At 42.1% G+C, this 17015-nt stretch overlaps 1 protein-coding gene across 4 annotated transcripts in view; it reads left to right on the forward strand.

Annotated features, from left to right (window-relative positions):
* Positions 1 to 16714, forward strand: part of PRKAR1B (protein kinase cAMP-dependent type I regulatory subunit beta) — a 97978-nt gene extending 81264 nt beyond the window's left edge. For all 4 annotated transcript variants that reach the window (XM_065644949.1, XM_065644950.1, XM_065644951.1 and 1 more), the window contains exons 10-11: positions 15925 to 16006; positions 16439 to 16714. In XM_065644949.1, the coding sequence (XP_065501021.1) occupies positions 15925 to 16006; positions 16439 to 16611 (255 nt within the window). In that variant the 3' untranslated portion in view covers positions 16612 to 16714. The remainder of the gene's footprint in view (positions 1 to 15924; positions 16007 to 16438) is intronic.
* The last annotated feature ends 301 nt before the right edge of the window (positions 16715 to 17015 follow it).

Raw genomic sequence — 17015 nt, forward strand, 5'->3', positions numbered from 1 at the left:
TTACAGGCCAACAGAATTTGGTTCATAATCCATATCTGACACTTAAAATTTCATTCTCTCTTTCCTCTTGACTGTTGGATGCGGGTGCTGAAATACATACTTGATTTATGAACACCGTTTCTCTTCTGATGCTCGCAAAATTGATAGTGCAAATAACTGCATCTGTATATCACACAGTTGGACACTTAAGGAACTTTAAATATGTGACAAGCAGTGCCCTTTCAATACAATTATGTCAGAATAAAAGAGACTGATACTAGATAGGGATTTTTTTTCATTAACAATATACTTAGTATATAAGAAAAAAAAATATTTCTACTGGTGTTACTAAGTGTCCTGTTATTCCTTGCAGCAGCACAAGACTAGGAAAACCTGATTTTCTTAGCCATTGAATCCCATGTGGAAAATTGGCAGCTTGCTTAAGAATCACCAAGGGCCTTTTTTTCCCCTCTCTTGATGGAACAGCTGTTAAGAATTGAACGGGTAGAAAAGTATTAACACTGCGTAATGCATAATCATAAAGTATCTGCTCACCTCACCCTTCCACTATAAATCTAACATAGTTATTGAAGAGTGAACATCCAGCATCAGCTATTTCTTGTGCTGCAGTAGTATTTGTGCCTGCTCCACACAGAGTTTGAGCTTGATGTTTTAAACCTGATATCACATGAGTTTACATCTTTGATGTTAAACTTTGCTGCAGGAGAGCTGATGCGAGCTGCCAGGAACACATTATTCTACAAAGTGGCTGAAAGTAGTTTTGGCTGGTTTGCTGTCACAATATGTTGAAAAGTCATTAGCTTCTTTAATATGTTTTTTGATGTTTGTGGCCTTATAATCAAAAACACTCAAAATGCAGCCAATTTGTTTGGCTGCTATAAATGCAGAAAGCATTTCATGTAGCACCAGAATGCAGTGTCCTTTGGAGCACCCTGTGTCCCGTCGTACAAAGCTAAGCTCTGCCATGTAATTTTGGGGCAAGGTACTAATTTATTATAAACCACAGTCATCCATGGCATGCCTTAGACAAATCAGTTACCAATTTACAAAGCTTTGGTGTACCAGTATCACAAATACTGGTTCCAAGTGCAATCTTGTGACTCCTGTCATACAAGCTTCTCTGAGATACCCAGGACTCACATGGATTTTAAATTGTTAGCAGAGTTTTGTATGAACTTGTTAAATTAATTGTTCAATTCTGATTAGCCTGCAATGCTGCCTTCCTCTGTGACATCCCTTTGGGATACTGTCTTTTAAGTATATTGGTCCTGCAGAAAGTCATAGCCTGTAAGTGAATTGGCACCCTCAGCATTTTCAGACTGAAGTGCAACCAGTAAACGCTTTTAAAAGGGAGATGTCCAGCCTTGGCGGTGATCAGAACGGCAATTCCTGCTTTAAACCAGGACTGTCATCCTGGTTAGTATGGACAAGAATATTTAGTCTCCCCTTCTGTCAAGCAAGCACGTTCACCTTTTCTCCTTTTTTCTTAGTGTAACCTTTTTTTTTGTGGCTTTCTGTCCACCATCGTATCTCCAGCGTGGCACAGACCGCAGTGAAGCGTGGGTTACTTGAGGTGCAGGCTGTAGGCATGAAAATGCTGCAGCGCCCCATGGAGAGCAAGGCTGCAGCAGGAGCTCAGCCCAATTCTAATAGAATAACAGAAAATGTGCACAGAGAAGAGTCACAGGAAACCAGGGCTTTTTAAGTTCACTACCCGCAAAGCTGTTTATGGTGCATTTTTTGTTAAAAAAGCCTAATGATAAAAGTATTTCCCGGAGATTCTAGGGCAGCTGCAGTTTTTTTGCCATCCCAAATCTTCACGTGCACCAGTAAGATGTTTACTTGCAGTAGGTTGGGTGCTTTTCCATTTAAATTTCAAGCAGCCTTCAACAAGATTTAGTTTTAATATTTAAAGGCTGTGATTTTTTCCAGAGATAGAATTATTTTAATGCTTATACCATATTCCTTAATTTGAAGATAGGATCAGAAGTGAAGGTCTGCTTACAAAAGCAAAGTAACCGCTTCTGTGAGGTTGATTTACTGCACTTGAAACTGGTCATTAAAAAAAAGAAAAAAAGCAGCAGCCCTCCAGTTTCTGTATTTTCAGATATTTCCAGGTCTTATTTTCCCACTATGGTTTTCACACAACAAACTCGGGCTTTCCCAGACCAGACAGATGTGGAATGTATCTGCTGGATTCCAAGGTCATGGAATTATCCCATATGAGATTCCTGGCACAGAGGTGAAAAACTTTAAGCACCATGAAACAATTGTTGCCATAAAGAATTATATTTTGGCAAGTGCAAATCATAACAGATGTACAGTTTCTAACAAATAAATTTGCAGTTGTATTGTACACTGCCACACTGTGTACCCAGCAGTAGGGAGGATTTATTCATCTGACTTCAGATAACGCAAATATTTTTAGCCAGCATTTTAAAGTGGTAGCTTGCAAAGGCATGTGAGCTTTGCAGAGTTAAATATCCCAGCAAATGTTAAGTCCCTTTAAATGAAATGCCAGTTAAACAGGGGCTGATTTTATTCCTGACTCGCACTTTGCCATCGACTTCAGCTCGAGCAGTAGTTGAAACCAGTGTAGTAGTACTCTGAAACTGGAAAAGAATGAGGTTTTTGCTGTCATCTAGGTTACTGAGAAAGGTAGTGACAATAATATTAAAAACAGTAGTTATGGTCATGTACCACTCTCAAGTCCAGCCTCACACTTGACTGGGTGGGCACAGCACCTCCAGGTCCGGAACACAGCTGCCAAAAATGTGGGACCTGCAGCCGTGAAGTGCCCTGTGGGTTTTCCAGCTCCCACCCCTCCCCACATCAGATCCTTTGGATCTACTTGTCATGACCGAGCACCGTCTACGGCACGCGGATATTGTCACGGGACCCCACCGACTGCGCCCAGGGAGTCATTTAATCTCAGCTGCACACTGAGAGCTGGCTGAACTGCTGCCATATGGCCCTAATACTCCATAAAGTTTGACATGGCTTAAGAAAAATGTGTGCACAGACACAAACGTACGCAGGTGTGGGAGGAGAGAGCAGCAAAAGGTTTATAATAGTGCCACACTGCGCCCAAAGAGCACAGCTTGTGACTGTCCTTTCAATGTGCTCTCTGTAGCCTGTCATCTTCTCGGAGGACAGTTTGGTTTAAGTGGTGCAGAAAGCAAAGAAATAAAACTGCATGAGAAGCAAAACATTTCCAATTAATAGCTGGTCAAGCTGCCCAGCGATAGCGTGCAGCAGCCTAAAAATAAAAGACCTAAAAATAGCTGATAATTCACAGGAGAAAATTCAAGGAGAAATGGAGCCATTGTTTCACGCTAGATTTTTGTTTTTAACTTAAAATAGTAATATTTTTAGTTGTAGATTAATGCTAAGTTACAGGGGGTAGTTGCACCCTCCTCTGTAACTCCTTTGTGGAAAGCACATCAAAAAAGCTGGGGATTTGTGTTCTTTATTATTATCCTGCTGGTTAGAGAGGGGGCAGAGTCGCGGCCTCTGATTTTCAGTCTCACCTGTATTATCAGTCCAGTCTATGGGCGGAATATTACATTCCCTGTTTCCCCATCAGTGGGAATGACCCTAATAATACTTCATGAAGGTGAGAAGAAGCTTCATGGGAAAATGCACGAAGTATCCATTAGTACTGAAACCAGGCATTGAGAATAGCAAAATTGGCAAGTAAGAGAAAAAAAGAAATCATCGATAGTGCAGGAGTCCTTCCATAGAGCTGCCCGATTGATGAAAATAAATCGAATTAATTTGTCCAGCGCTATTCTTGGCTGATTACATTGAAAGCAGCCCTGTAATCCTCGGGGCGCCGTTTGCTTTCATGCCGCTGTTGACATTTCAAGTCAGAGCCGCAAACTGGTTCCAGTCTGGGCAGGATCCGCTGCGAGTTCTTGCTGAGAGCGTACTTGAGATATTGAGATACTGTCCTGTAGGTGAAATCAGTGTTTCCAGCCCCGCTGACACTCTTGGCACGCTCTGGAGCGTCTCTGCACAAAGGCAGCTCAAAGCCTCGGTAGGTGGAACAGTGTTTGTAAACTCTTCCTGCCATGGTAACGTGCACCAGCTCGGGGAGGTCCTTGGTCTGACTTGGAGCAGCGCTCTGCTCTTCCCAGTTTTGAGCCTTTCTGTAGGAAAAGTCGACTTGAGGCTTAAATAGCACAACGAGCATCTGAAGATTTATGATTTAAAAGCTCCTTAAGAAGGAAAAGAAAAAAAAAGAAAAAAGAAAGAAAAATAATAGCCCAATTGTTTCCTGCTCTAAATTGTTGCTCTTTGACTTTCTAACCCAAGAGAGACCCCTTTGGCACCTACCCCTGCGACAGGCAGGAGAACTACAAAGTAAACTTCTTCAGTATGGTTAATGAAGTCACTGCCTTAGGCACACTCTGCTATCACACCCGATAATCTCTTTAAAAACACAGTGTGATTAATTATTAATTAGGAAGATGAATGTTGTCTAGGAAAGGAATTTCAAAGGCTACAATCCAAACTGCTTAGTGTTATTAGGATTTTGTTGATACCGAAAATGTTTGTCAAAGGCAGTCTACAGCGACTCCTACTATACCTAATAAACAAAATATACCAAATAAACAGAACCAGCCATCACTGAGGGCTCTGTACTTTGCTTATTTTTAACAGCAGACATTGTTTCCTGTGGAGCTATTACAGGAAAGGTACGTTTAATTTTCTTGATATCACCTTCTTGTGTTGGAGCAAGAGCGTTTCCATTGGCCATGCTGCAAAGCTCAGCTGTGCTCGGCATGGCATTTTTAATGGCCAGCCGACGTCAAAGGTTGCAAGTGAGGTGTGTGATTGGGTCCCATCCTGACCAGGGATGGAGGTGAAGTGTTTTGCTGAGTCACAGGGACTAAGATGTCAGCTTAATCCAGCTCTTGTTAAACTCAGTTTACCTTTGACTTCTGTGGGCAGTGCTCGGGCTGCATATACTTGCAGTATCCATATACATGTGATATGGAGCATTTTCTTAACAATTTTGTGAAACTTTAGATTAGCCAATATTTATAGTCTATTTTAGGACTTTGCAGATTTTGTTCCTCATTTGTGGCAGAAACCAGGACAACTGTATGTAAATTCTTTGAGTTGCTATGAACCCAGAGACTGCAGAATAATGTAAAACGGTTTTAAAATGTACAGTTAAAAAACCACTGTCAAACCCAGTCATGACTCAATCTTGAGTCCGTAATCAGAATCAAGTCCTCTTGCATCATCCTTCTCCAAGACCATTAAGATCAGCTGGCTTTTACATTATGAAAATAAAGCTTTTTAAAAAAGAAGTCTGATGGGTAGGAAAACAATGTAAGAGCAATGTACGCAGACAATAGCTTGTTATGAAAAAAACCTGTCACCTGGATTGGCACATCCACGTGCCAATTTTGGGAGTTGTGATGACCGGGGTATGTAACATATGTAACCTTTTAAGCGGCTCATTTTATCTTAGCTACTTACCTGTCTTACACGAACGTCTCACGAACTTCATGGGATTTATCCTCACTGTGCCCGTGTGATGAGGTGCATGAAGCAACCTCCACGTTGCATGTTGTGGTCTGAAGCACAGGCACACGAATTAAGACAGTTCTTAATTCCTGCTGAGGACAATCACAGGGAATTGGGCGCTTTGAAGGTCTGGACCTTCATGATATCACTCACAGAAGGTCTAAGGCAGAGGAGCAGTGTTAGCCCCATGGACAGAATCCCATCAGTTGGCCATCCTTTTTCCTTTATGTTAAATTTAACCACCCAAAATGATGGTGATATTTTCTGACTGCAGGTTGTGTGGAAATCCCTTGCACTTTGTATTGCTGACTGAAATGTGTTCATTTCTGCCCTTGTTTTTGTATAAAAGTCTTCCATAGATCAAAGGTTGGCAAATAACAAAAATCCACTGGCTAAAGGAATATTTGCAGTGTCTTTGGCTACATAGTTCAAAGGATTCGTCTTCTCTTGGAAAGTAGCCCTAGAACTGCTGATCCTCAGCTGTAACATAAAAGCCATCCCCGGAATGATGCTGTCAGCGGTCCCAAGGGGCTGAGATGGCAGCTGAGGAGTGACGCGCTGGTGGTTTTCCAGGACATCACGGCAGAGAACGTTGCTTATGCCAGCGTCAGGAGGTACACGCAGGACTTCTGTGTTACCCTGTGTCTCTGGGACATTGGTAACTTGAGGTCTTGAAGCAAAACCACTGGGAGGATGCAGTGTAGCCATGCCATCCTTGGAGGCTTAAAAGTAGTTTTCATAACCTCCCTTTTGCACATGCTATACCCAGCGCAAAAAAAGAGAAAAATTATTAATGTTTCCCCAGTTCACTTCTGACATGACAACTTGTGTAGGAGTCTTCAGTCTCACTCAGCTGTAATTTAAAACATCTGATTTTTAAACCCATAAAATTGAAGTTTATGCTGGAAATACAGACACACCCTAGCCTCTTACCGCTATAGGATACGTGGAAAACTGGGAGATCGTTTGGTGTGCAGAGAAGTAAAACCCAAAGTTAGTAATTGGCAGTTTCATTCTTCATATATACATGCTCCATTTGAATTTTCATAAAAATCGGAATGCTAGGTTTTCTCGATGTTCAACAGTCTGTGACTTTTTATTTAGCTAATACTTGCTTTAATGTATGGTTGACACTTTGATTCTTTTCTCTTTAGTCTTGTCCAGTAGTGTCTTCCTACCATGGGAGTCTGCAAAAGCACTGGAGGTTCCCAGGTCACAAAATACCTCTCTGTGAGCAGGGAGAGCAGAACAGGCTCTTTACCCCTCAAGGTTTCCAGGAGGTTCTCAGGATCCTTATAAGCTCTTTCGGCATTGAAAACTGAGCTCACAAGCCCTGTTTCGAAGCACTCAGTCAACGTGACCAAGAATTTGATGGCCTGAGGCATGTTAAATCTGAACTGAATTAAGTGCATCTGCTGTCTCAGGAGCTCCGTCCTCAGGCTCACCTGAGGAGTGTTTCTCTGTTTTTAAGCAAAAATACTGCAATATAAGCCAGACATGAAATATAGTGGTGTTCAACCTGGGGGAGGAGAAATGGAGAATTTTGTAATCTCTGCTGGAGTTCAGCCCTTTCTCTGGATTGTGTTTAAGCTGTCCCTTATTGGGATGGCTCTTGTCCCTCCTCTGCAAAGATGCTGTTGAGAGAACTGCAGATTTAGTGAAAGAATATGCCCTTTAGGGCTCATTCGTCAGCTGTGTAGTGTGGATTTTGTGGAGCATGCAGGGCTCACCGCGGTGGGCTTCAGGAAGAGGCAGCCTTGAACACGTGATTTTTTTTTTTCTTCCGAATTTCAGAATTTGGTCCTTTGAATACAGAAAATTCAAGAACTGAACAGAGCTTTCCATGGGGGATTTTCCTGATCCCCATGATAAACTCCCTTCTCTCCTTCTTGCAGTTTGCTCCAAGTTTTATTTCTTGCTCGGAAGCTGTTGCTGTAGCTGGCCACAGCTGCTCGCCCGGCCCTGGTCACGGCATTAGTTACGAGACTTCAGTGACAATGTCTGTCTCAGCCTTTTGCTTGGTCTGGTTACTTCAGCATCTACAGAGTGTTTTCACAAAGAAGCAGATGGTGGTAGGAGTAATTGGGCCATAAGACAACATTAACAGCTAAAACCAATTTTCACCAGAAAGGATTTTGCGGGCAGGGTGAGGGAGGATCAGCACTGTTTTCTTGTTTTCTCTCCCGTACATTCAACCCTGTTCCTTCTGTAGGTGGTAGCGCTCTGCACTGTCTGCTTCCAGGAGATGGGCCCTGTCAGGTCAGTCACAAATATGAACAGTTGATGAATAACCCGTTATAGAGTCACTTTTATGTTGGCTCTGTGGACGTTTCCTGGCTTCAGAGAGAGTCAAGATAATGGCTAGCTTTGTAGAAAGAAAGAATCTCTAAAATGCAACATTTTTTTCTTTTGTGACTTTTATTGCTTTGTGTGCTGACATGTCTGAGGGAGGAAAACAGTGCCTTGTTGCCAATAATCCACAGCGCTTGGCACAGACGATCTTTAAAATCTGGCACCGGGATGAATATTAATTCAGTTGTTTTCCCACAGAAGCTACTGATTAGTCAAGGCCAAGTGTCACTGAGATGATTCATTAAAACCGGGCATCTGAGCCCACCTTTACAGAGCGGATCTGCTTTCTGTCACCACTCTGACAGGTGGACTGAACGTGTAATAAAAGGGGCAACTAAAATCCTAGAACGGCGTAAAGATAAAAAGGCAGAGGGACCCTGATGGCTGGTCTGTGGTGCAACCGCTTCCCAGTTTTCTGGGCATGGAGCCAGGACAAACTGCAACCCCGGGCAAGGGGCTCGGAGCTGGTACCCTCATCCCTCTGTCACCCGCCCCTCGCTCCCAGGCTTCCCAGTCCCACTTGGCAACTGGTAGGATGGAATCGAAGCGCAGGACTACCGTGGTACCCAGGCTGGGGAGCACGGAGGTCACCGTGGTGTTCCTCTGTCTGGTGATGGGGGATGATGGTGACGGTCGCCGAAGTCTCGAGTCCTCCAGCACATGGCTACACCTCCAGCAGACACCTGCCGACCTACCTTGATGTTAGCTCTGCTGCTCTGGCATTTTTGAAGTCAAAAGACTATAAAACTTCATGTTGTGATTCTGAAAAGCCCTTCAACTGAAAAGGCTGAATGAAAAAAATCCCAATTTTTTATTCTTTGTGCAAAACCCACTTTTTTTTGCCTAGGTATTGAAGGGCTCTCCTTACATGAAGAAAATTGCAGCTGGTGCAGTGTATTCTGCTTCTTTTGGCTTTTCACTGTGTTTACTGGTCTGTCTCTGCCCGAACCTTGTCTTCTTCCATCTAATAACAACATTTCTTTTACTCCAAGGGAAACACATTAGGTACAGCACAGGTTTAATGCAGACTGCATCAAAAAAACACTGAGAGGGGAGATTGTGTGAGATACTGCAATAGAGGATGAATAAAATGACTAGAAAGGGCTTCCGATGTCAAACGTCTATGATTTTAAATACTAAACGATCAAGGCAAAGGCGTTTCCTGGTGATTAATGACGGGCTGGGTGTAGTCATGTCTGGGCCTTAACCCTGGCCTCTCATATATCCCTAGGAAATGCCCTGTGGCTCAGTTGTTTCTGCTGTTTTAAGCTACACTTGGTTTATGATTGATTGTCATTTTTAAAAGCACCTTTACGTCTGTGGCTATTTTGGTGACTGCTCCAGACAGCGTTGTTCCTCCCTCTCTGGTCTGGGTGCTATTTCTAAACTAATATAAATGTGCCTGGGTAGCAGAAGTGGTGAAGTTCAGATTCGTGCAGGTATGATACCGCTGGTACACACGGCGAGGTGCGGGTTGTTCGATATCAAGCACGGCTCTAGTACTAATGTACAGGATCCGTGCCAGCTGGGTAGTGATGTTTGCTTTCCGTCTTTGCTAGATTGCCATCTGCATTAGTGTTGTTGAGAATTACAGCCAATAAGAATATGATGCATTAAGGTTACAAAGTTACGATGACGGAGAAATGATAATCATGTACAGGGTCACTGTGGTTGTTGTGGTGTTAGGGCACTTTCTCCAGCACTGCTCGCTCTCAAGGAGATTAAATGAGTACCACGCTGCACCCAGTATTACTCTAATGTTGCATTTTGAGCTTATTTAACATTGCGCTATTAATCCTAAGGCTACTCCCAGGGTGGTGCCTTTCTGAAAATCCACTGAAATCAGTGGCACTCAAGACTTCCAGAGTCATGGCCAAATCTGAAAAGCTGAATGCATAAAATGTTATGTATTTGTTGTCAAAAGCTCTCAGTAGTTCATTAGTTTGGGAATTGTCTCACACTATAATCTGCAGTGAGACCTAATGGACGTGGAAAAGAACTCACTTGCTAGAGATAAGCAAACCAAACAACCACCACTTTTTCGGTCAGTGCAAACCTGGGGCCTGGCTTTGCAGCCTTTATGAGTGGATAAACAGTGCATCATGAACGATAGTAATAAAAGTTTGCTGAACTGGACCAGAGTTGTTTGAAGTTTCACATCAGACAACTGAACTGATTTAAATTTAAGGTAATGATTTGGAGATGCTTTATGGATGATTTAATCACATGCATGAACCAGTAAGCGGACAGATATGATCAAATACGGTGGAACTTATCATAGTTGCAGCTATGATGGGTTAAGAACATTGCCCAGACAGTGTTTGTAGATAGTTAAATGGTATCTTTTATTAGATACATCCGGAGAAACAGGCAACTTGGAGAAAAGTCATGTGCCCAAAAGCTCTTATCCCTTTTCTAGCTATGCCAGTTGATCTCATAAAAGATACTACTTCCACAAACCTCATCTTGCCCACAATTAAATAAAATACTCCCACATTCATACTGTGCGGAAGATCTTTCATTTCATTTCAGATCTGCTATAGCTGCCATTAAAACCAACAGGAGTCTGTACGTGCAGTCCCATCTGCTTCGTCGTGTGAACAGGAACATTTTATACCATTTCACAGCTTCTTCCTTCATCTTTTGTAGTAACTTCGCAAAGATTTAATAGCGACATATAATGAGGGTTTGTGTGACTGTGGAGTGAGGGGAAACTTATCTTTTGAAAGTGTGAATTATGAAGTGTGCAGATTAACAAAGTGAGAAAGAGCAAAGGTATGTTCATAATAGCAATTGATAGAGTTAATAGCAATAGCACATGGATCTGTCTGACCTTTTCCATCTCTAATTCTATAGACTGTACTGCTCTTTTCTAGTGGATGGTGAAGAGGAAAACAAAATGGGCTAGAGAAAACTTTCTAAGCTCAAAACTAGGATAAAAATGTAACATTTTGAGGGCATGAGGAAAAAAATGTCTTCCGTGCTTTTCTTTAAAAAAGCAGAAAGTAAAGTATGAAATAAAAATGGGAACAGAAATAGTAACTTCCTGCTTGTGAAAATTTAAATTGTTTACTTTAAAAAGTAGAAATTTATCCTGTGTACTTAGTGTATGAAAAGAACATAGACATCGACTTTGCATACACTTGTGGTAGAATAAATATTCTTCAATTTTGATCATGATAAATATGTCCCTTATTACAGATGGTGCCTCCACTATATTTTTTACTGATTGCTATATCTTTAAAATGGGAAGTTAGACCAGCAAAACCAAAACAGCGACAAGATTGGCTTTTAAACCAAAAAGTTTTGATAACAGCGCTTCTGTGTTAAAATTGTGTTCTGGATTTCCCTTCCCACCCGCTGCCCCTGTGAAGGACCACGCTGCCCAGCCTGTCGCAGCCAGGGGTGACAGGGACACCTCACTCCCCAACACATTTTGCTTTGTGCTGCCCAGGAGTGATGCTGTCTGATCTGCTGAGCTGGAATAGAGAAAAAAAAATAAGGAATTTCGGTTTTTAGCATCGTGAACATGTGCCTTTTGTAGCCAGGCTACTTAGGCCAACTGCTGGCTATAGGATTCATAATTAGATATAAAAATAGGGCTCCCTAAGCAATTAGTGCTTATAAGTACCTGCAGGATCAGGCCTGGGAACCTCAGTGTTCCTCCAGACGGGACACTGTCTTTACACTGGAGGATGTCTCGCTCATCCATACAGTCCGATAGTTTAAAAATGGAACATCTATCAAAATCTCATTACTTTGGAGAGGATGGGAGCTCATGGATTGTAAACCTTAATTTATTTTTTATATCTTAAGTTATGGTGCCGTATCTAAGCCATAATTTGTTACAAAACAAGCTGCTGATGCATTTGAAAGAGTTGAATAAATACTCTTAGACCGTGACAGGGCAGTAATAGAGGGAGTGAGCCGGTACATGGGTGAGGATGGCAGAGGTGGTGATGGCACTTTGCTTTTGGAACCACCGCTCCTGTTGTTTTTGCAATAAGATGCCTGTATTTCCTTGGAGGGGAGGAGAGAAGGTTAATGATATCGGTTCCTGGGAATATAGGCACTCCCCAGTGACTGAAAGGGAATATTCCTGGATCCACCGAAGATCATGATTTCACTTCCAAGTGTCTGCTAGCAGAAACACAGACCTGTCTGCTTTCAGTTTCGTATCATCGCAAAGTGCTGATTTATTAAATGGTGTCAAACTTCCTCACAGTCTTTCAGCCTTTGCTCTATAGGTTTTGCTTGGTGGTGTAGGAGGCTGAAATGGCTCTCAGCGGACAAGACACTGCTTTAAATTGAGCAGCACTAAATAGCCTGATCCTGCAAGTCTGGGATCGTGCAGTTTATTTCAGAGAGACTGATCTTGCCGAGTTTTGTGTGCCATGTAAAGGGAAATCTTTCCCACCGAGACCAAATGCTTTTGGGAGTGACATTGATAAGCCCCTTGAATCCTTCCTAGATAATGCTCCTACCTCCCGGGACAGGGCTCAGGAGATTTATTCAGTTGTATCATTTATAAGAGGTTGGGTTTGCTAAAGGACAAGAAGGACAGAAAGCTTAAAACTGCGTCAGAAAGATTTGACAAGTAAAGTAAAATGAAATACAGCCATGAAACCTGTGATGGGAGCAAGCGTAGGGGTCAGCACAGAGTTCATTTAGTATGACAACTTCATTAAGTGTATGGGTTATACAGGATTGTTTCTGTATTATTTTGTTCTGTATTATTTTATTTTATTCTGTATTATTTTTGCCCTGGTTACAGTGATTGTGTACGATTGGATTCTTCCTCTAAAGCAGTCACAAAGCATTGTTTCTAGAGATAAGATATGTAAAGTGAAGATAGATAATTATAAATACGTCTTTGTTTCATGGTGTGGACAGTCTTCCCGTGAAGGTCACTCGGACAATGCTCCAGGATGTACTTGTGGAACTGGTGACTTGTGCAGCGAGAGGCCAAGCGGCGTAATCAGATCTTACATCTGGGTGCTCGCTGTCAAGGTTTCAGGAAACTTCTTTTGCTCCGTGATAGACCTGTTGTCACTGGGCAACGGGAAAAGCATATGTGACTGTTAAAACAAGAGTGGAAAAATATGTATCTGGAATATGCATTGCTTTATCCTGCCAAGCCAAGTGTTTATTGTGGAGGCCAGACACATCTGTCCTTCTCCAACAGATACCATGGTGTTTCTTGGATTAAAAAGGCCGACTGTAGTGGAACAGTGGAAGAAATTGCTTCAGAAGACTGACTTATTGGAGTCCTATATCATATGGACCCTGTCAAAAAAATATTAGCCACAATAAAAGTTGACACTTGAGGAGATGAAAGCAATATTGTTCAATATTGTGATTACGTTTGTGGCAACACGCTCAAGGTGGGCAGTGGGGAATTGAGTCCTTTCTTTGCTTGACCTGGGCACTCGATATGATTACTTTGGGGATTCTTTTTGTTGTTTTATGTAATAAAACATCTGTAATAAAAGGGGTTTTTTAAAAATAATTTTGGGAAAGAGACTGGAGACATGGATTGTGGACAGCTATTTGGGTCAAGGAGTCAGGGTTTTGCCAGACTCCAGATGGGGATGGAGAGGATGACACGGGCTACAAGTGATTCTAAGCTGATCCCATCTACATTGCACAAGCAATAAGAACAGCATCAATTTAGTGAGCTGCACCTGATCTGACATTTGGCAAGAGAGAGGTCAGCATCCACATTATTGCCTGTACGGGGTATTTCCGAGAATGCTGCTTATGAATGTGTGTTTGTTCTGAAAACTTGCAATAAGTGCAAATAACAAAACTCGTTACACTATCTTTGCATTTTCATGCCCTTGAAGATTTACTGGAAGGTCTTGGAAAACAGCAGCTTTGGCGGAACAATTTAGTTATATCAAGGATAAGGAATTTTTGCTGGAAACTTGACAGGCACCAAATCATTTTCTTATATCCAGTTCTTGCAGTTACTTCTGTGGATAGCATTGCACTTGCTGTGGATAGTTTTATGTGCATGGCATGTTTTAATGGTAGATAAAACCCCAAACAAACACCACAAAAGGCTAAGACCAACCTTGCCCTGTATGTTTGGCTTATTTTTGAACAACCTCGCCCAGTTCAGGTGCCCTTGCTCATGCACCTTTGCCATGTTCATGTTTCTGTATCTTCTGCCACCAGCTGCCTGGCATATTAAGAGTGCAAGAACCGACGCTGAGAAGAGTTTTGTGATTGTTTTCAAATGGATCTGGATTTACAGCCGTGGTGTTTCTTCAGTATTTTTGTAAGCCTGATACGGCATGTAGCTGATGGGGTGGAACGGTAAATTGTCATGAACAATGTAACGTGTTGACAGTCTGATATCTAGGGATTTATATAATACTAAGCACAGGTTACTGCTAATGGGCAAAATGAGGAACTATAACTTTGGACGTGCCAGATAATTTGATACACATCCAAGTCCATATAAAAACCATCAGCTGCTTAGTGTGTATAAAACAATACTTGCACATTATTTGAGTTTTGTTTCTAGTTCCTGGCATCAAAAGAAATAAGACTTACCTCTTCATTTATGCAGCACATAAGTTAACCTCAAGGGTGGCCCGGCAGTTTGCAAAGTATATGGGCATAAAAATAACCTGGTTATGAAATAGGACATGATGCAATACAATGGTATTACAGCAGCTTAGTTGTGCCAAGGTGTTTCAGGGTGCTCAGTGTCTCCTCAAGCCCCCAACCATACCTGGGGGCACACAAGTTTCTCCTGGTGGGAGGAAGCTGCAGGATGTTTGCAGCTACACCGGTGAATCTGCACTGAAAACCCTGGAGGGAGGTTTGTGCTCCAAGCTGGGGTGGTCCTGACAAGCCGAGCAATGCCAGACTTGGGTGTTCAGCTGCAGAGTCAGGGCTGGGATATTTTCCAATAACTGGCATCAATCTTTTGAGCATAGTCCACATTACTGTGTCTCCTTCCCTCCCCTGTCCTGGCTGGGACAGGACCAGCCCTCATGTGTTACCTTCCAAGCTGAAAGTCTTAACATCGAAATATCAATGCTCTCTGACCGCACTGTCTAAAAAATGGCTCTCCGGTCTATTTAAAAATCTTGGCTTTAAAAAAATCTTTTAAATTTCAGTTAAAATAAAAATATGTTAACATTTTGCCTTTCCCTATGCTTTTGGTTTGGAGTCAGAAGATAATTTCATATGTTACTGTAATTTTTTTCCAGAAAAGCAGATGCCTTCTCTATTCCTCTACAAAAGCTTTATGCCACAATAATTTAAGATTTCCTCCAGGTTAGAATATTTGTGCATGTAGAACCTCTTTGAAGGTTTAAATAGACTGTAACTGAGTTTTGACGTGTGTTAGCATGTGTCAAGTACAGCAGTTATTAAAGGTAGTGGAGACAAGACACATTCCATCTCTCCAGCGACTGACTCGCAGGTGTCCAGATCACTACAGGCCACAAGCAGGCAAAGCCACTGAAAAAAAAGAAATCACCCTTTGTTGCAGCAAGTGTTAAAAACTCCCTTTACCAAGCGTTTCAGCAATAGATCCAGTGAATGATCAGATGAGGACTGAACTCTAGTTGCTGTCTTACAAAATCCTGTCCCAAAATTGTGACTGGAAAAATGCCTTTTTATTCCTTTTGATGTAAATATTTTCTGCATCTCTTGTAAGGTTCTACATCCACCCGAGAACATATTTTTAAATTCTATTCACACGTAGATTTGCACAGCACGATGTGCGTTAGTTAAATAGGAGTTACTGAGTTCTGTTCCTCTTCTGTGTGAGCTGAACCTGTCTGTATCCAAACAATTCATAAGAGAGAAGTTGTTTGCCATACTGGTAGATTTTTTCTTATCCTTTAATTTCTTTAATTCCTATATAAGGAATTGACTGAAATTGTCATCTCTCCCATACCAGAACTAAAGGAGTGTGCAATGCAGAAGGAAAATACTCAGGACTCGATACTTTTTAAAGCATAACCGGTTTAAGCAAAGCCCACTGACTTTCTGCCCTTCTTCTCCCAGGGCACAGCTTCTGTTCTGCAGCGTCGGTCTGACAACGAGGAGTACGTCGAAGTCGGAAGACTTGGTCCCTCGGATTATTTCGGTAAGAAAATTCAGCCGAAGTATGGTTCAGAAAGACGGGCACATGGAGTTGTATCAAGTAGTTATTGTTTTAAATAGTGTTCTGCTCTTTCATGAGCGAGGGGTTATGCGTGGGTCAGCCGCTGCTTTCAGCGATACTGAGAGATTTCAGTGAAGCTGAATCCGTTCCTTAGTTTACACCAGCATAGCTGACAGGAGACAGATCCAGAATCAGCAAAGCAGCCTGAAAGCATTTGTTTTCAAAGGCATTTTACACGCATGCATTATGCATGTGTAATGCATTTGTACTGTCAACAGAATTATGTAAAGTGTCTATCAAGAGACATATAAAGGGAGATGTTCCACAACCAAAGCAACTGGATGGTGGGTAGAATATGCACCCTCTGAAAAAGAGGCAGAGGGCATGTGACGGTGTCTGAATCCCTGTTTCCAGGTGAGATAGCATTACTGCTCAACCGGCCCCGAGCTGCTACGGTGGTGGCGCGTGGACCCCTGAAGTGCGTAAAGCTGGACCGGCCCCGCTTCGAACGAGTGCTCGGTCCCTGTTCCGAAATCCTCAAGAGAAACATTCAGAGATACAACAGTTTCATTTCGCTCACCGTCTAAATGATTCCTGCTGGAAAGCTGCCTTTGTGTGACCTTCTGCACTTAAATTTGCTCTGTGCAGCTCCATAGCTTGATGAAGAAAAAATAAAAGATGTGCATTTCATGTGTACTTTTTCTGTTTGTGTCACGTACTGGATGTCACATCAAATCTCATGTATCATGTAAGTAGGAAGACAACTGTTTGGGTAAGACTAGCTTTGGGGAAGATCAGGCTCTTGGCTTGCAGGCAAGACTTTTACCTATTGTTGGATCATATAACTTAAAACTGTGGTTTTAACTGTTTAAAAATCTTACAAATTTCTGTTTCACTTACTATCTTTGAAGTTGGTCTTACTCACCTTTTGTCAAGCTTTTTTGATCAGATGATGTCCCTCTATCCGTCACTTTTAGAAAACTCTTCACTG

This window comes from Caloenas nicobarica, chromosome 14 (assembly GCF_036013445.1).
Source record: "Caloenas nicobarica isolate bCalNic1 chromosome 14, bCalNic1.hap1, whole genome shotgun sequence".
NCBI lineage: Eukaryota > Metazoa > Chordata > Aves > Columbiformes > Columbidae > Caloenas > Caloenas nicobarica.